This window comes from Vidua macroura, chromosome 7 (genome assembly GCF_024509145.1).
Source record: "Vidua macroura isolate BioBank_ID:100142 chromosome 7, ASM2450914v1, whole genome shotgun sequence".
Lineage (NCBI taxonomy): Eukaryota > Metazoa > Chordata > Aves > Passeriformes > Viduidae > Vidua > Vidua macroura.
The window spans coordinates 31,444,622-31,465,267 of NC_071577.1; the positions used below are offsets into that span (position 1 = coordinate 31,444,622).

General features: G+C 38.7%; 1 protein-coding gene across 2 annotated transcripts in view; it reads right to left on the bottom strand.

Annotated features, from left to right (window-relative positions):
- The window catches only part of SNX4 (sorting nexin 4), a 32,800-nt gene that overhangs the window by 10,826 nt on the left and 1,328 nt on the right, over positions 1-20,646 (bottom strand). The window contains exons 3-8 of one of the 2 annotated variants that reach the window (XM_053982993.1): positions 12,161-12,299; positions 11,934-12,083; positions 10,843-10,890; positions 6,750-6,805; positions 2,178-2,250; positions 606-667 (exon numbers count right to left, since the gene is read on the bottom strand). In XM_053982993.1, the coding sequence (XP_053838968.1) occupies positions 606-667; positions 2,178-2,250; positions 6,750-6,805; positions 10,843-10,890; positions 11,934-12,083; positions 12,161-12,299 (528 nt within the window). The remainder of the gene's footprint in view (positions 1-605; positions 668-2,177; positions 2,251-6,749; positions 6,806-10,842; positions 10,891-11,933; positions 12,084-12,160; positions 12,300-20,646) is intronic. The other variant, XM_053982992.1, reaches the window with a different exon arrangement.

Here is a 20,646-nt window from a genome sequence, read left to right on the forward strand (position 1 = left end):
TCTTTGTGTTATTACAGAACTACACCTAATTTCATTTTAAAACCCCCAATGAGAAAGACATCTGCAATCCATTAACCCAGAGAATTAAATTTAGCACTTGAACAGTGTGTAGAAGCAGGAGGTTTCCCTTAACCAGAAGTTTAGATTCTTGAATTCTCCAGTGAGATGGAAAACTTGAGCATGCAATTCCCTCATATAAATCAAAAAAACGATTGGCAAATTCACTTCTAAAAGCTACTAAAATTGGATAGATATAATTGTTGATTTTTATCCATTAAAAGAACCTAGAAGCTTTTCCAGAGACAACTGCATGAAGAATAGCGAGTTACTTTCTAAAGAAGCAAAATGCCAAGGCAGCAGCAGAGGCCCAAAGGTCTGGTACACAAAGGAAAAAGCTGTAGTCTTCCACTAGAGGCTAAGCTCAGCAGACCGGGCAATCTCTGCATGCAGCACAGAAATCTCATTAGCACTGCAATACAGAGTTTTTCAAGACAGATGATGAAATTTTTCAAATATACTTTCCGAAAGCATAACAGCACAACCAAGAAATTCTCTTCTCTCTCCCCATAACTATGTATGTATTTAAAAACTGGATGAACTCTTACCTGAATACTCTTCCGTAGTTCCCATGGACTTTATAGACACCATAAAGCCGGTCTGCTACCCTCTAAAACATTTTAGAGACAGGTTTTGGTCATCAACATTAAGTGCAATTGCTTTGTGAAAACCCACATACATGCTCCAAGCTAAAGCCCTAATGTTCTTACACAGGTAAACAAGATTAGGCCTAAATCTAACATAAGCCACTACAGAAAGAAAAAAAAAATAAAAGTCAACAGCATTAAGTCCTGGAAGACTGAAGTCACAATCAAGGCTATGCTGAAAAGTAGCATTTCAAATCTGTCTTTGGAAGTACTCATTGATAGGATATGTCTGTGGAGACCATAATCGAGTTCCCTTCAGTTTTTGATAATCAAATATAAGGCATTCTTTGTCCAAATAACGCCAAATTTATGCACACACTCATTTATTTAATTTATAGACAGCAAGTCAGAAGTCCATCTTGACATCAATACTGTCAGTAAAATTCTAACAGGTGACTTGAGTTTTCCATCCAGCTGAGTGAACTGAGGGAAAGGAAATGAACTATCCATTACAGAACTCATTGCTTGAGCTAGAGGTCATTTCAGCTGTTTGGAGTGTCAGTACCCGCTGCAGCCAGCACTACAATGCTGGCAAAACCTCAGAAGAAAAGACACGTGTACACTCTGAAGTGTGAGTTGTAATCCAGATAATGCCCTTGGAATTGTGATGTACCAATGAATGAGATTAAAGTTCTGCAAGAGCTACCATTGTTATTATGATGTTTGTCACAGCAGTAGTAAAAAGGAAACATTAACAAATTGCCCAACAGATCTCACACACACAACCCTAAGAAAACAGGACTGTCTGTAGAACATCACTCTTGAGAGTGATTAATTCTCTCAAGAATCTGAGTTTAACAGAGCAATCCATTGCTGTCCTCTCTGCCACACAGGTCCATTGAAAAAGAAATCCCTGTTGAACATACTAAAAAGAAGTATCATACTCTCATTATTAGAATTGTAATTTCTTATTTCCTTTTTAGGTCTTTAAAAAAATAACAACCTTCTGCTCTCAATCCATAGAGTATCTTAATGTATTACATAATTGTTGCCATCATTAGAAAGACTATTATTCATTGCAGATCAATGAACGAGCCAAAAAAAGAAAATACATACTGGGAAGCATAAAGGATTCATACTATAAGCTCATTATACGTCTGACCAGAAAACTGAGTTTTGAGGCCCTTCCCAAACCAAACATCCAGCAAAAGTAACTTGTCTGCTGAGCAGAGAGAAGCAGATGCCTCGACCCTCTTTAGAGCACCTCCCTGCGATACGTGACTATCACAGGGCAGGGCAGATTAGCACTGTCAAACCCAAGCATCAGATCTGGAACTCCTTCCCCCTTCCAAATCTGTACAAAGTCAGTGCCCTCACCTCTTGCTGTCTCCTGCTCCACACTCCAGAGACAGACTCCCTCAGGCTAAACCGCCCTTATTCTAGAACACATATACTGTTTTCTTGACTAAACAAGAAATACTGCCTTATAAATAAATCATACTATTTGTCATGACACACATGGGAAATACTTACAGCTCTGACTCGCAGAAGGTGTGATATGACAGACTGCAGTTCATCGCTGTAGTGTTTTAGCTCAGTAAATCTCCTGGGAGCAGGAAACAGATAGTACATCATTAACCATCATGAAAGCAAGCTTTCACAGCATGCACAATAGAGCCACAGCCCCGCGGCCAGCAAGACGGAGCCTGGATTGTGTTGGAGTGGAATTAGCTGAAGACTGCTAAAGAAGTGACTGCTGAGTTTCATTTCCCTCAAGTGAACAAACATCCCAACACTTGCACGATTGCTGGTTTTTTAAATGCAAATGTTGAAGGCTCAGATCGAATTAAGAGATAAAATTTTATGAAATAAGAGTAGTTAGCTGAAGTTATTACATCACTGTTTTGTTGTTAGGGGTTTTTAATGGGATTTATACAAGCAAAGGTTAGTGAATAGGAAAGCTTGAAACAAATACAAAGGCAAAATCTGCTGAAGCATATTTCTCAATAGAAGCATGTTTAAATTTCTGACCTGACAAAGATACTTTACTTTCAAGCTGCCTCTATCCAGTTTTGGGCACATCTTTTTAGGGGTTCAAGGAAACATTTACAATTACATTTCCCCAAGGCTAATCTGTACAGTAACTGTAACATATGAAATCCTACTGAGACTTGTACCTGCACTGGAGCCATGTATGGCTGAAGGCCATCAAATCACTACATCTCAATAAGGAACCAGACAGGGAAGCCATTGCAACTGACTTGTGCATACTGCTGGCTTGTCACTTCTGGAGAAGAGGCATTTTATCAGCCAGCCCAGTTAGGTTTCAGAAGCAATTTAAGCTGATACCTTTAGCTCTTGCTAATAACAAAGGTGAATCATTTGCCACAGCTTTGCTAGTGACAGGTAACTAATTAAACTGCAGCAACAGCCTCTTGTGTACACATAAACCCTCCCTACTACACACAAGTCTAGCTCATGACCTACTTTGGTACACAAGAATGTATTTATTTCATCCAGATGAGAAGCCAGAAACAGCTTTACCTAAATTACTAAACAATGATCTGAAAAAAACCACTGAAGAATGCAACTAAAATTAAGGAATAGGAGACCAAGATTAGTGTTCCAGGTTGATGTTCAAGAATTAAAAAAAACTTAATCCCTCCTCCCACCACAGGCACACAGTCCAGCTTTGTATTTCAGAATAGCTTGTACCCAAGAGGTCTTACTGAAATGAGTTGGGTCACTTGTTTTGGGTGACCAAGTATGAAATTCCAGGGTTTTTCATTTAACACCTCTTCCTCGCCTGCCAGGAAGTCTTCCCCTAAAATATTCCCATCCTTGCATTCAGGAAGTAAAAGCTTTATTATGACTTCTAATATTTTTGATTTCCAAGAAGCATTTTTTAATAGCATTATGACACACACGGGGTTAAAGTACATAAAAAGATTTAAAAGTTAGCAGAGAAGCTGTAAAGGGAAAAAGAAATGTAGTCACTGATCTGCACAGTGGGATTTAGAGAGCAATCTTTTCAGTTTACACTTTATAAAATATGCACCAGGGCTGCATGTCAGACAGCTGCAGACACGTACAGTGAAGATATTTGAAATAACTGAACTAAAAACAAAAGATTAAAAAGCATGCCTGCAGCTCAGGAAGACTCCCCTTTCCACTCCAGAAATTTATAACGTAAAGTTTTATTTATCCTGTTTTGCCACAAGAAATCTTTTAGGAATACTGTACTCCCTGAAGGCAGAGTCAGGAACCTAGGAGGACTTTCAGTATCCTGGCCTTCAGCAGCAATACATCTTCTCTCAGACCAATTCTTCCTCAATTAAAAAAATAATTTTTAAAAATTGCTACTTCAGAATTAAGCTGCCTTCTGTTTTGTCCCATAAAAGCATAAACCAAAGTGCTGCTATTTTTTTCTCAATCTTCTGTGAAGGTTGAAAATTTTACAAATACAATTTTCAGGAAAAACTGGTTTTAAGAGATTGGTGGTGTTGCAGAGCAAAAGTTTATTTCTCAACTATTTGCTTAAGTCCTAGTCATTGCTCATGTAAAAAAAAAGTTACATAATTATAAACTAATTTCCAAACAGAGCTCAGTGAGGCACACAAAGGGATGCTTACTTCCCAGTGCATCCTAACAGTAGAAGTGTAAAACAAGACACAGTTTTGGCCCTCAGTAACTGAGGCTTTTTAAACTAGCACTTTTCATTTGGTTTTACTGGTTCTGCAACATTAGCAACAGTCTACATACTTAACTGAGCTATTAAATAGAACTTGAGACACAAATGAAGAACTGATTAGGTCACACTGGTGCAGGAACACCAGCAGGTCTTTCAAAAAAATCCTTTATGATACTGGCAAAGAAAAAAAATCCTTTACAGTAGACAGCATTTCAGTGTAAGTTATTTACTTTGTGCATTTTACTCAGCAGTAATCCTTCTTGCATCAGGAGAGGCAGTGCCATTGTCCTGTTTTGTGAAGAGAGATACTACAAGAACAGAACTGTTCACTAAAAACAAGCCACTTGCCTGAATAACCAAACAAAACCCAGAGAGCTACTTAAAAAAAAAAAAAATAAAAGCCTTAGGAAAGGCTTTAGGATTTTTTAAAGAGCTCTTCCACCAAAACCCAAAAGCTATGGTTTTGATTAAAACCCAGAAAGAGAAAGAAAGGATGAGTGCCATGAGGCCAAATCAGAGAGGTCTGCAGTAGATAGAAATTTAACTCTGAGTACCAGAATACCATGTTTTTATCACCATTTAATTCCACCATTGAAACTACAAATTGCTTTCACAGAAGAAGGTTTAGTTTCCAGTGTACATTTGACCTCAAAGAGCAGCCTTGTTTCAGCTGCATGAAACTCCTCACGTTGCCAAGCTGACGGGTGCAGCTCCATGGCAATCCTGACTGGGAGCTGCAGCCATTCCTCACCTGAACCTCTCCTGGCCCAGGAGCCTGAAAGCCTACACTCCTCACAGCAGTCAAGTCACACCTTTTGTTTCAGCAAGGTGAGCTTGCTGAACCACTTCACCAGCCAGCCACACAAAAGCACCAAAGGTAAAGCAGAAGGGCCAGGCATCACATTCCAAGCAGCTCAAGCTTGAGTGTGCTGGGCAGAGCAAAGCACTGTGCCTCCCCGTAGAGCCACACATGCTACAGCAAAAGGCAAACAAACAATTTCTGCTCATGAGTTATTTATTAAACAATTTGTATCCAAAGGTGCAATTTGGAAGTTACATAACTGGCAGAATACAACAGAAAACATGTGCCATCTCTCAAGGGCTGTGAAGGCTCTACCAAGGCACACACACTCAAGGACTGTTTTTGTTACAAGCCCTTTCCTCGTGTTTTCCTTTTATTAACCCTTTCCCTGCTTTTTAACAAGCTACATCTCACAACAGCTTTGCTTTCTGAAACATTTGTTACCTCAAAAGATAACAAGGATGCTCCTTAAACACTCTTGCCGACCTGTGCCTACAGTCAGACTTGAGAGCAGGAAAAGATAACTCCTACTGGCCACTGAGGAAGATGACTGAGGATGAAGCATTCAAACAAGGGACCATTTTCACCTGCAGATACAGAGAATTGCTGCCTTCCGATCTCATTCATGAATGTTATCCTTTATAGTAAACCCTGGCTAAAAACTTCCTGTCTGCCAAAGAAGGCCCTAAAAACAAGCACAGTAAAAAAGGAGGGACTGGACCAATTCACAGGTTAAGTCTATGAAGAGGTTGAGAAAAGTATGTACCCTCTAACATCCTTCACACAATATCCACAGATTCTATGGAACAGACAACAGACAGCAGTCAGGCACAGGGGCACTCCCCAAGGAGCATCTCCTGGTGCCACTGCTGGACAGCAAGTGCACCCAGAAGGGCACTTTGCACAGGTCTCACGGCCTGTGGATGGCAAACAGCCACAGTTATTGGCCCCATCAGTACACACTGATGCTTCTAAACCACTGCAGAAGTAGAAACTTCCATTTTACCCTTCCCACATCACCAAGGGTGTGATGAACCTCCCACTATGTGCACTGACAATTCTGAGCAGTTTTTCCATCCACCAGATTGCTCTAGTGCCTGTCCCAGAGCTCTGTAAACTGCAACAGAGCTGAACTGACCTCTGGATTTCCAAAAGCATCTGTGAAAATTGGCAGCTTGGAAAGAACTATGAACTGCAACACCAGGGTGTGTGCATCCAGAGCTGTACACTAGCAGACTTTTGGAAAAACCTACTATCAATCTGTATTCTGTTCATGCTTGGAAAGATTTCTTGAAAACAAATATTAAGAAGTTCTTTTTCAGAGTCTGGTTTAGGGGATTTTTGTCCCTTCATTTTTGTCCCTTCTAGCTAAAATGAAATACTCATTTTACATAAAGTGACGGAATTTTTCTGAATGCTTCCTGCTTCTGGAGGCAGGATTTATCAAATATTTTCACACTGCCTCTTTACTGGGCTCCTGTTAAGATCTGAAGTGCAGAAAGATAATTTTTCTTTTCTGAATTTATACTAAAGAGATAGAATATTCTGTCACCTGAAGTTATAGTTGTAACTGAAAAAGGAAAAGGGAGGGAAGAAGGATGTGGAATCTTACTTGTCTGGGTTTTTCACTCTGAATGTTGCATTAAGAGCTTTTAATCTGGAATCTGCCTGAAAAAGGGGAAAAAAAGCTTTGTTAATTTAATGCAATTAAATTTCAGTGACAAAAAAATCTCAGCCTTCTGGCAGCACCATTAAAAAAACATCCTGCCTTCATGGCATATTTAAGTCTTCAAACATTGAACAAGTTGACACCAGCTACCCTGAATGTCAGATATTTTTATTAAAAAATAAAAAAAACTACACTATTTTTGTGAATATTACGTAAACAGTAACCACTAAAATAAAGCTGGTATAATCCAAGTCCCACAGAAGTAGTCCCTTCTTAAAATGCTGCACAAATCATGGATTTAAGATACACAACCCCACATTCTTTTCAGATGAAGCAATTAGGTAACTTAAGACCATATGGACAAGCTATTTTATATTTCTCAAACCAAATAAAAACAGTGGTAGAGTGACCTCTATATGCTCTTTATTACCAGGAACAGTTCCCCAGTGAAATCAAAATCTTATATATGTTGTTCTCCTAGTTTTTATGACTTGCTTTACAGAAAATATGTAATTTGTATATCAGAATAGAGCCCTTTTTAATGCTATATTCTTCTCTATGGTAGAGCATATATAAATCTCTACAGAGCAAAATTCAATACCTAATTAAAAAGGTAATTGACTGCTTTAGTTTTTGAGATGTTGGTTTATCAATTACTGCAACAGCAGTATTGAACATTTCTAAGGAGACAGAAGGGTTTTTTTTCCCAATTTATTGAATATTAAACTGTGCAGTGAGTATTTACTCCTAATAAGACACCAACAAACATGAGAGATCCCAGCCTCATCCCTGAGGTCCACATCACTACAACTCTTCATTCCTACAATGCATTTTACACAGAGCTCACTCAGGGCTCATCTATACCAAAGAAAAACGCCAATTGTGGGTAAATGGCTGGAGTTTACTTTTGATCAAAACATCCTTCTCTTCAGTCAAAGGAAAATAATTCAGCACACTTTGCAAGGTGTATAGATTTCCTATAGTGTACTCCTTTAGCTAACAGGCTGTGTCACAGCTGCAAGCAGTAAGTTACTTCAGCAGTACTTGTTAGTGCTAGTATGTGACAAAAGAATATTTTGTGCCCTGTTACAGAAAACTCAGAGCTTGAAGAGCTATTTTGAATTTGTCAGTGAAGGGAACACAGTGTCCTCCCAAAACAAGAACAGAGCCCATCCTTTAGGGGCCTTGTAATAGCATCTACAGATAAGACAGGCACAGTCTGAGACTGTTTCACCTCCCACTACATTTGGGCTGAGCAGAAGACACCCCATACATAGCCTAGAGAAAAGGAGGCTCAGAGGAACCTTACTGCTCTCCACAATTTCCTGAAAGGAGGTTGTAGTGAGGTGGAGGTTGGTCTCTTCTCTCACATAACAAGCAGTAGGACAAGAGGAACCTGCCTCAAGTTGCTTCAGGGGAAGTTCAGATTGAACACTAGGAAAAATTCCTTTACCAAAAGGATTGTCAGATATGGGATCGGGCTGCCCACAGAAGTGATGGAGTCACCATCCCTCAATGTGTTTAAAAGATATGTTGATGTGGATGTCCCCACAGGGACATGGTTTACTGGTGGACTGGTGGCAGAGTCAGGTTAACTGTAGCTGTTCTTCCAATGATCAAACACCAAAACAAAGTATAATCCACAAGCTGAAGGGTAAGGGAACAAAACCCTCCAGACTAAGACTGACTGACATTGGGAGAAAACAGGTTCATTGTCACCACTGCATGTGACACTTCTCAAAGAATATCTTGCAAAGGGAAGACAAGGCAGCATGGGGAAGCATGTCCCAGATAGCACAAGGAACACAAAACACTGCAGGAGCTCCAAGTTCCCAGCCTTTATGCTTATTAAGAGCACTTCTGAGGCTTGTATAGTCTTGGATCTTCACTGCCATACAGCAACAAATCAATACACAAGCCAGTTATGTTTTGGGCTGTTCACACACACCTGCAGGTACTCCTCACACATCCTCTCACAGTACAAACATCACCTAGATACACTGACATTATCAGAGTCCTTCCCTCTGAGCAGCTGTTTCCCAAAACCCTGTATTTATGTTGAAACAGCAGGCACCAAAGCCGTTTGAGTCTCTTGGGGCAGCAGGCACATAGAACAGCTTTACACTTAGAAAGGACAACTTCCTACCCTACAGTTGCAGAGCAAGTTTTTGTCTTTTGTCACAGACACACGTAGTGCTCTGAAGGAAGAGTTCAGTAGGTCCATACAAGCACTATCAGGCGGGAAGCACAATCCTGACAATGCTCAACCATCTCAGTAGGGCTATTTCCTTTTTGCCATTTGCAGCACATTAACTCTCACACACCACTTTTGAGCATTTACACCAGAGTTAGGCTTCTAGAGAAACATCTGTCTAGTCTTAAAATTCATTTAAGAGTGACATGCACAAGCATTTTAGAGATGAACCACCCATCAAATGAGGTACAGCTGAGGAGTTTTTCAGAGTTAACACCTACTATGATCCCATAATCATTTATGTCAACTAAAGAGAGATGGGAATTTTCTCTTTCCTACAGAAAAGGTTAAAATCCCAAGTGACAAATCCCTTAAATTAAAAATCCCTTAAAAAATAAGTGCTGGGCTTGGGAGGGAGGAAAGGCATGATTTAATGATACAGCTGGCAGAATAAACAAAGTCTCCAACATCAACATTCAGCTACAGCATGCTACCTATGCATTAATACCTAATTTAAAGTTTAGTTAGAGAGTTCAAACCCTCTCAGACAAAAAACACATCCCACTTAAATGCAGCAGAGGCAGCAGAAACATAAACAAATTGTCTGATTTGAGTCTAAAACATGCACTGAATAGAGGTTTTCCTTCCAGTGTAGTGCTAAATATTGAGAGTTTATACTTCAGATGCAGAATAAAGAGAAGATTCTTTTTACCAGGCTTTTGGAAAAGTTATTTTTCTTTCCTAAGGAAATTGGAACTGTGAAAGGGAAAACATACACAATCAAATCTAGAGGGAAAACAAGATTTGCTAGTCTCTCATTTAATCTACAATGTGGTTTCAGGGAGGCAAATATTCTCAGCATTCTGCTATGAGTTTTCTTCCATAAACACACCACTGTGTGCTCTCCTGAATACACCCTGCCAGTACAAACTTTCTGAACTCCTATGAGTGTATGTAGCTTTAGAGCTTTACATTGTTTGCGTTATGAACACTAGTAGTATGCAAACCCAACTGTGATGGAAGAGAATTATTGTCAATTTAAGTTATCAACAGTAAGTGTCAGTATCAAAGCCCCTTGGACACTGAGGATAAGAACACCAGGGATTTTCTTTAGCTCTCACTATTTAGAATAATTCTTCATAATCCACCTAGTTTTCACTTGTGATTTCATGAGAGCAGATCACATTACAATGAAACAAAAAGCTCACTATTTGTCCCCATAACGTAATTCTTCCAGACACGGCCCAGCAATCTATCAGCTTCTCAGATTCTTGACCTGTACAGACACACAACCTCAGACCATTTATTCCTGCAAGTCTTCCACCAGTTTACCCAACCATGAACTCACTGATGTCAATGAGGATAGTATTACTTCAAGACACATTCTGTTAAACAGTTAAGGGGCACCAAATCCATCTGTCTTAGTCCCTTTCACCAACTGCTCCTTGCAAAGTCCTACAATTCAGACCTCTTTGCTTACCTTTTTTTGACACCTTGCACCTCTTACCAGATTAAATTTGACATCCACCTTTAAAAATGCTAAACTAAACAGAAAACACAAAAACTCACTGCTGTGACCTCAAGTTCATTACTTTTAAAGCTCGTAAGGATTCTACATTACCAGCAGAATTATATAGGCACATAAGCCTGCTAGAGAACTTAACTGCAATGCTACCCATCACATGCCAAGAACATCACTGGTTTTTGTAATAACAAGTACTCATGAAGCAATGCTTTTAACTCATTCTTACAGCAAACATCCTTTCATAAATAGCCTAAAACATGTTTGCTGGAATATGTTTGTGCCACAGCAATCATGAGACAAACAATTACAGTAATTACCTTCAACTGAAATCCAGTCTCATTCACCATTTCTTTCCATCCACCTTCCTAAATATACAGGAGAAGAATGTTCAGTTAGTGATTTAAGAATGCTGCAGTTTTTGCAAGTCTCTATGAGAACCTACATCAAAGGAGCTTCTCCAGTATGCCTGGCTTCTGCCTCAGCTACCCTCCCCATGTCTTTTCAAGAATCTGGGTTAAGAATAACCAATCATTATGTTGTGCTTACATACTAATCTCCCCCCAAAAATCCTCTTCTCAATTACCTCAATCTATCAGCTGGGAGCAGGAGCCACACTGCTTTGTCTAAAGAAGAGTAGCTAACATATTTTGCCTCTGAGATTACCAGCATCTCCAAGGACCTTTGCATCTCAAGGCAGAGAGCATACAGATGACAACAGTTTGCAGTGCACATGCCATGACCTGGCTCAGGTGTACTGCTGGTTTTCTACTGTTTTCAGCTCCCATACATCAGTTCACCCACATACTGTACCACGGCAAACATAGCTGTTCAGTCCAGTATTTGGAAATCTTTCATCAGAGCACAGAAAACTACCAAACATCTCCTAAAGTTGAAAGCTGCAGAATGCGATGCTTAAGCTCACAACTGAACCACAACTTCTGTGACAATGTATTGTAGCACTTTTGGGCCTCCACACATGAATGGATGATCCAAACCACAAAGCTAAAGAAACCATGGATATCCAAAGAGTGAATTGGAAGCCAGTGCTGTCCCTGCAGTCAGCAGTATAGCACAGTAACTACTTCAGCTTTAGCCCTATGGAAGAGCTCCCAACCAACATGCATAAAGTTCCCAATAGGCTATTCCAAAGAGGTGGAAATTCTCTCTTAGGAGCCTTACAATTTGACTGGAAAAAAATCATAAGGAAGATTAGAAGGGCAACTATACAACCACAGGCTGCTCTCAATAAGCTTTTAGCTGGACAAGCCTTTTCCACCTCAAGTTTATTCACATTGTCTATCTTTCCTCCTGACACAGAACAAGTTATGGGTCAATACAAAAGATCGAAAGGACATTATCTTAATTAAATAATCACTAAATAATGTATATAGAAATAACTTTACTATACCTGCATTAAAAATGCATAAAAGATTTTGTCTTGGCAAAGAACAGGATGTGAAGCCACACGTAACAAGAAGTTTTCCAGACCAATTCTTCTTCTTTCTACAAAATCTGGATCCATATTATCTGCTGATAGCTTATGCCAAACAAAGTCAGCCTAGTTAAACAGAAGAGTGTCAACAGTAAATTAAAAAACAAACAAAACAAAGCAAGCCACAGTTTCAGTTTCCTTACCCTTTTTTCTGGCAAAGGTGGAACAACAATATGTGGGTAGGTAACTGACAAATAATTCCTCAACAACTCAAATTCACTGTAACGTCGCCACAGGGACTCCACTGGGGCACATTGTCCCTCACTCTGGGACTCAACAGCTCTGAAAGATAAAGCAGCAAATTTGAACATTAGTGAGCTATCACTTACTCCCTCAAAAACCATCAGTGCAATTAGACCAAAAGCCCCAAGTATAGTAGTGACTACTGCATGACTTGCCCATAACCTAAAGCAACCTTAATTAATTTCATGTCTACATACTTAATTCAAAAATATTTATAATTTCTGCCTGATAGCACTTCAATTTGCTAGGAATACAGGAAAAGTGAATGCACTTACACATCAAAAACAAACAGGTATGTCACAATCAAGTAAAGAGACACATGTGGCTTAGTCCACACCCTTACAGAAATAGCCCTATTTCTCTCGGAACAGTGTTAGGTTCAAAGTTAGTAAAATTTCATGAGTACCTGAAGGATACAGAACATTATAAGAAGAAATTTACTATTCAGTGGGAAAGTCTTCAGAGGATAAAAATTGTCTTGCATACAACAATTGATACAGTTACAAATACAACTTTAAAAATATTAAGATATTTTACAGGGTATTTTTAGAAAAAGAAAAAATTTCAAAGTACTTCCAATTTTCTTTTTTTGTTCAAAGTGAGATGTTTTTATATTTAAGGACTAAAAATGTAACAAACTAGCTAGAGCAAGCAGGTACAAAATTGATGTGTCTGAAAAATTCATTGAAGACTTAAAACCAACATGACCTAGCAAGGTAATAAAGGATTTTATGTTACTATAAAAGGAGAAATCATTGAATATAGGACTGGAAAGTAATACAAATACTTGACAAGAAAAATCATTTTTCATACAAGACATTCAAAGAAACAGAAATACTTTGCAATATCATAAAATAAGCATTGGGTAGCAACACTTCCAACAGTTAGCATATGCCAGAATAAACACAGAGAGAGAATTCACACAAGGCACTTAACAGAAAACAGTGATGCCTATTTCAACTTTGTTCTTCCTGTAAGTGACTAACTAGCACATAAAGCACTGGCATCAACCTACATGGAACAGTACTGACTGCTGAGTTTGGAAGGGACCTCTGCATGTCTGTGATCCAACTCCCTTGCTCAAAGCAGGATGTTCTGAGCCACATCCACTTGGGTTTTGAGTCTCTCCCACCACACCGAGCAACCCACTCCCATGTTTGACAAACCTCAGAATAAAGAGGTTTTCTTACTTTTACATGGAATTTCCCATGTTTGAATTTGTGGGCACTGCCTTTTGCCCTCTCTCAGCATCACAGAAGGAGTCTGACTCCATCTTTTTTACCTCTCCACCAGGTACACAACTGCTAAAATCAGCTGTCTCTTTCACAGGCTGAACAATGTAATTTCTTTCAGCCTCTCCCTGCAGGTCAGACAATCCAAGCCCATAATCATCCTCACAGCCCTTTACTGGACTTGCTTCAGTAAGTCCACATCCTTCTGGTGCTGGAGAATTCAGAACTGGGAACAATAAATTATGAACTACAAGTAGTTACTCATATGGCATTTAGTAGAAGAGAATGCTATGTTATTTTTTCCAGCAAAAGTCAGGCTTTAATTCAGCTGAATTCAGTTCTTGAATTCATAAGAACTTTGTGAAGTTTTAAAACATCTAAGTAGCACACAAATTATTGATCATTTTTTAAGCTATTCTTAACCTACATGGTCAGATTTCTAATGATCTTACTGAAAAACAAACAATCCCACTCTAAAGCTGCCCCAATTATTTGATACATTTAAACAAAATACAAGGTGCCTCTATTTGTGAGCCCTCATTAGAGAGGAACAGTCTTGCTATATGCTTTGGTTTAGTTACATCTTAAGGTGGAATAATGTCATACAGAAGAGTGCAAAAGAAACTTTTTTAACTTAGTAATCTGCAAAAAGTTTTATGTATCTACCCATGTCTTGGGGAAAGGAAATTCATTCCAGGTGACTGAATTTGTAGGGAAAAAGAAACTTCACAAGTAAGAAGAAAAAAGGATAAAATTCACAGCATTCAACACAAACTGCTGCAGATCAAAACTATTTGAGAGTGACTCAAGAGGAAAAGGCAAGTACACTACTGACAGCCACTATTCACACTGTCAGCATCCCACAGAATTCTTCCCTATTAGAGTATTTAAATTCAATGAAGCTGCACCTGCAAATACTGAGTTCTGAAGAAGGTAAGCTCAGCCTAGCCTGGACTGACAGGCTCTGCAGCATTCCTCCCCACACTAACTGCTGCACCATTCAAATATTACAAGAATACTTCAGCTCAAAGCAGGTATCTAGTGATTGAACTATTGATGAGTAAGAGGTAAATTTGAATAGATAAGGAATTGAGCTACTGTGCCTCAAAAGATTAAGTGCTTAGTCAAAAGCTGAAGGCACAAACATTGCATTCCTGGAGGAAAAACTCCCAGCAGGGTTTGGTAAACAATCTGGCCATTCAAGACACTCACATAAAAGTACTTCAGAATTACAAGTCCTTTTTATCTTCAGCTTCAGTAGCCTACCAACCAGCTGCACTGACTTACACCATGGGATTCAAGACTTCCACATGGGTTATTGTCAAGCCTTAAGGAAGACTGCTACCATCAGTACATGATAGTATTATGGGGACCCTGCCTGAGAACAGGCTGCACAAGCAAGCATAAATAGGGAGATAAGAAAACATGGGTCAGGACTGCCCTGAGAACCCAGCCACATCCCAGGAGGACACATCTGTCCTGCAGGTACAGATGCTGCTGTGTTAGCCTTCTGACAGGAGAATGGTCCATTTCTATAAGCATCTAAATCATGCTTATAAATGCTCCGTAATTGTTTTGCAGAGTTAATTAGAAAGTAGGAGCAGCAAAGGCCATGCTGAGCCTTAACTGTGGGGAGAAAAAAAAAGAAAAACCCTTTCTGAACATGCCTATCAGCTTTGTATTTGCTACAATTAATAAGAACTCATCAGTTATTTGAAAAAAAAACATAGTAGTAACATCTCAGTCCACATACATTCAGAAGAAAACTAAATATTAATCAAAAATTTTAAAAGGTCATTTGGGAGCATAACACTTCAGCAGGAAAGGACCACAGCTTTATAGAGAAGCCTAGTGCTACATCAGCACAAATAACTACCTTGTTACTTGAAGTTTTATGCCCACACAGGGCGTCAAGAACTCCAGGAGGAAGGAAGCAGACTGCCAGACCAGTTCATACCACTCACTGCATCTACGCTGCCCACACTGAAGACACTAAGGAAGTTTACTACATCTAAAGCCTACTGACAATTTATTCTGATAAAGCAGATCTGTGGACAACAGCTAGGCTTCCCCCAGTCTCAGTTAATCAAGCTTTACAACCCTTGTGAGGGACACAAAAACCTCACACTATACCCTGAAGAAAAAGATTAAATTACTACCAGAGAATCTTGAAGGTCAAACCTGCCTGTGTAGTTAATTCTTTCTTAACTAGACAGCATCTGATACAACCACCTCACCACAGAGTGTGTTAAGCAGCCTGACATTATTATCATTTCAGATCATACTTGTTTCCTTTATTCTAACATGCATTTATTCTCAGTGTCTCAGGAGTGTAAACACAGCCTTTTACAGCTGCTTTTATCTTCAACAGGAGAGGACCTATATAGCACCTAACAAAGAAGCCATGCTTCTTAAATTAATTGATTTGAATACATTTAGGACATTTTGAAATTATTAGTATCAATTGCACCCCCCAAGCTTACACCCAGGCTTAGAGTAAACCCCCAGGCTGTGCTCTCTAAAGCACAAGGCTGCAGAGTTGGGTAAAGGAGGGGAGCAGCAAAGTTCTTTGCAAAGCTGTGGTGGGACAGCAGTGCACAGCCCGCAGTTAGGAGCCTGTGTCAGCACCATGGCCTTTTAAATGAGGTAATAAGAGTTTGAAACAGCATGGATGGATTTAGGACAGGCAACCAAGATGAGAGAATTTTTTTTTTAATCACACCAAAAATGTCTCTGCCTGGTTACATATGAGGTCATAAAATATCACCAATTACAAGAGCATTTCCTCCCCAGGAACACCATTTCAGAAAGGAAGTAGAAATCCACAAAGGTACTCATTAGACTTAATACCTTCACTACCATCTAATTTTTTAGACCACGTTATGAACTCCCCCATTACATGCAAGTATTGCAGACCAGTCTCAATTAAGATTATAATCACTTGTTGACATTCAGTCAAACTTCTCAATTTGTTTTGGTTCTAAAAACACAATATAATACTTGTACAGTCTTCAGGCAGGAAAACCATATGTTTCCCCTTTAAGTACACTTTTAACAATGCAAGTTATTCATCGAACAAACCAACCTACCTAAAAAAATTAAAAAGACAAAATTGAAACCTTCAGCTTTTATATTTATAACTGATGTTATCATAACCAATTCAAAGATTACATTACTCCATGTCTCATTTATTTGCCTTAATTCAAAGTGTCAGTGTGAAAACTTTAGTCCATTTAATTAACCTCTTCTCACTTCCCATTTAAAACTAATTATCTTAAATGAGGCATTAAATAATTCTGAATGCAATAAAAGATGAATGGCTGTGAAGTATTAAATCAGACAAGAAGGAAATACACAGGTTTATTTCCTTGTAAAAGCAATCATCTCTTCAATGGCAGAAGCAGTAACTCTGTTTTCAACCTTTGACCTTCCAGTGTATGAGAAGTGACACTTCCACTCCCTGTAGTGGGCAAGGTTCACTCCCTGTGCAGAGGAACACCATTTTAGAGGGATGGGCAACTTTTTCCAGGAGTTAGTTAGAAATAGTCTCTGTATTCAGGCCTCTCAGACAGCTGATGTTTAATAATTGCTTTTCTACCTGGCAAGCTGTATGACAAGGAAGCATTTCTCTTGCCAGATGATTTTTCACAGCCAGGTGATTCTTTGGTTTGTTTATACTGTCACCCAGTTTACTGTATTTAACTAAAACATCCATTTGTCAGGAAGATGAATGATTCATAGTATCTATCAAGTAAAAATCAAAAGAAAACCAAAAGAAAACTAAGTTCTCAAATCCTCTGTCTTCTTTCACTTCCCAACCTCACCTCCCTGATTAAAGCTCATGCTGAATTTAGACTTTTCCCCTCACACTTTCTTTGGAGTACTTTGGACAAGTCTTCCTGACTCCCATTGGCCAAAATCTGCTCTTTACTGTTCTATCGGACGACAACATCCCTCTGTGGGCATTCCTCCTGTGCCTCTTCTCAGGAAACCCATGCCTGGGCTTTTCACCAAGCCCAGTGAGACAGGAAACTTTGATAAAGGTACTAAACAAAATATAACAAAGGAAAAACTCCTGAAATCCCACAATGCAGCACTGCTATCACTGACCTGTGGTCTGGCTAGCTACTGATTTCCAATTCCATTTCTCTCACAGAAACTTTTTTTAGAAGTTCTCACACTTTGGATGGGAAGTCCAAGGTCTTAACACTCATATCACAACTTAACTAGTGCAAAACTTTCCAAATACTGAAACCAGAAATAAGACTAGTAACTTCCCAGCCATACTGTGGGAGTAAAAAGGAAATAAAATGAGCCCCCTTGTCAAATTACTGCAAGAGAAAGCGAAGACTAGTAGGGCTGGAAACCAGGGATACTGCTATTAAGTGGTCAGATAGCAGGCTGCACAAACTTGTGCTACTTTTTCCTAAAGCCACATTTAAAACAGAACAAAAAAAATACGTGCTTGTCATCATATTGTTTGATTGGGAAGGGCAGGATAGAAATCTTATAGTCAGCAGGGATGAAAGGAAAGTGAACTAAATGGAAGTGTCCTACTACAGAAGAAATAGTTTACTTTAAAGGAGACCAGGAAAAAAAAAGGCATTCCCTGTACATCCTATAATTAAAAGTACAATACCACACAGCTCTTTAGAGATGCTCTGCATTCTGATTAACTTTCAGCTCTGTCATGGAAATAACAGGTACAAAGCCAGGAGTCAGACAGAGGGGTTTATTCTACCTGAGTTCTTATAGTTTCATGCAGACTCTGCTAGAAGACACAGCTGCCTAAAATTCTAACAAGCAAGTCCGGATTTAAGGAAGATCCTTTTTTGGATATTTGCTACTTCCCTTATAGAAAGCAAGTGATACACTGAGCACATCTCAAGTAGGAATATTTAGCTGCACATCTTAAGAATATGTACTTGCCTTAATGCCATTTCCCACAAAGAGGTAGAAGTGACCTCTGTTCTCACAGGGAGAATATAAAAATTGATTATTTTTAAATAACTGTATAGTTTAACAGAAGCTGTGAAACAAACTGACATTATGACTAATTGAATGGAAATAGCTCATCATTAAAAAAATCGAATTAGCTAGAAAGGTCTAAAGCAAGAAGTTTTGAGGAAGCACAACCCTTGGAATTTGTTGACACTGCAGTCTACAGCAATGGAGTTTGTTTTGTCTCAAAGAAATGTATCCACATCAAAGTATAATATCACACTAATTAAAAAAATCAACAAAAAAACGTGAGCACAATAATATTTTTTTTTCATTTAAAAAGAAAAACTAAGTAACACCATCAGTTGTATTTTGAAAACATTTTCACCAGGAGCAGTGAAATTTGCATGTTAAAGGCTTATGCACTCAGCTCCTGTTCTATAATAAATATACCATGGTCGTAATTGTATCCATCTCATGTCTCTTATTCACCCAGATAGAATTCCTCAATTCAAACTGAAATTAAATCCTAGATAGCAGTAATGGCGGAACCCCAGTTCATATAAACATAATGCAACTATTATTAAGTGGTCTTCCCTTTATATTACTATAAACAGTTTTATTCTTCAGCTACAAAATATCTTATTACCCAGACAAATTACTGTGAAGCCCACCTACAGCTACAGGCTCAGCGGGAAGCACATTTAATAGCCACCAATTATATTTATGCAAGAAGTTTTGCCTTCTCAGCAAAAGGAATAGAGAACCTATTTTATTAGAGATGTGACAAACACACATTTTCAATCGCTCTGTGACAAACATGTAATTGGTCTCGGTATTTGCTGACCACAGAGTAAAATAAATCTTAATGAAAAAACAAAATCTGGCCAGCAAAGTACAGTTTTGCCACTATGAAAGAACAACTGGGAAAGACCAGTGGGAGCAACTCTAAAGTAATGCAAGGATGACTGGAAAAGGAGATGCAGTCAGCATGTTCTGGGGCTGCATAAATCTGCCCCCAGAGTATACTTCATATCACAGTTAGGCCCAAATGATTCCAATTTTCTTCTCTTTTCCTTCAGAAATATCATTACAATAAAAACAGCACTACTTACATGAGAAGGTGTGATCTTTAATATCAATACACTATAAAAGTATTTTTAAGCATCTGAGCAACTGTCAAAGAGCTACAATATTTGAAAAATGTATGTCTATTTTGGATTTTGTTCTTTAAGTTTAGCAAAAATACAGTAAACTTATTCCAAAAGGCCTGCAGTCAGTGTGACTGGTGTGTGCATCAGCTAAACAAACTAAGAAGCCTTTTAACCAGCAAATAGAAGGCTAATGTGACAGTATTACAACTTGAACTCTTCAGAGCCTTTGCAAAATGCAACTGCTTTGTTTCAGGTTTTCTTTGTACAGCAGATAATTCCAAAGGCAAGGCCCAAAGGTTAAAACTAGTAATATAAAGAAGAGCTAAACAAAACTCATAACAAAGTATAATATTGAAATTCTTGCTTCAGCTGAGTAACATGATCCCACATAACAGGAGTCATCTGTTACTGTTTGGGAAGTAAGGATAAGTTAGAAGAGATTTTAAAGTTTTGCTCACTATTCAATACTTGAAATTTTGTGTTTGTGGTACTGAGAATGTTTATCATACTAATAGTATTAATCTTGTTAACACAAGAAGATTAAGAGCAGTAAGTTCCCTAGTGAAAGTTCAAACTAGTATGAAGAAAGGAAATAGTTAACTAACTCTAACCCTTAAACCATCTACAAGGAGTATGTGGTAATCAGACCAAGCAAAACTCTTCAAATATAAGCTGAGCAATAAATTTTGACCACATGACATAAGTCAGGAGACTTCTTTTTCTCACCATCTCAAGCAAGCCTAACGTTACTTTAGACCTCTCTCACATTCAATCTCACAAATACGTGAATAAACTTGTCCAACTTATGTCCAAGAAATAACCAAGCAGTTGCTGGCATCACTTTAATGCAACAGCTTTCAAACACACATTTTTCCACCTAGCTCCAAATGAAGAATTACAGTACACAGTTACACAAAACCAGCACTAGTACTGAACTGGAGATAGCTGCCAAATTTTCACAGGAAAAGATCCTCCAGAGTGGGTTGATAACCAACCACGTAACAAAGCACAAAACAGCTAAATCCTCTCATCAACTGTACCTGATTATTTTTAGGGGTG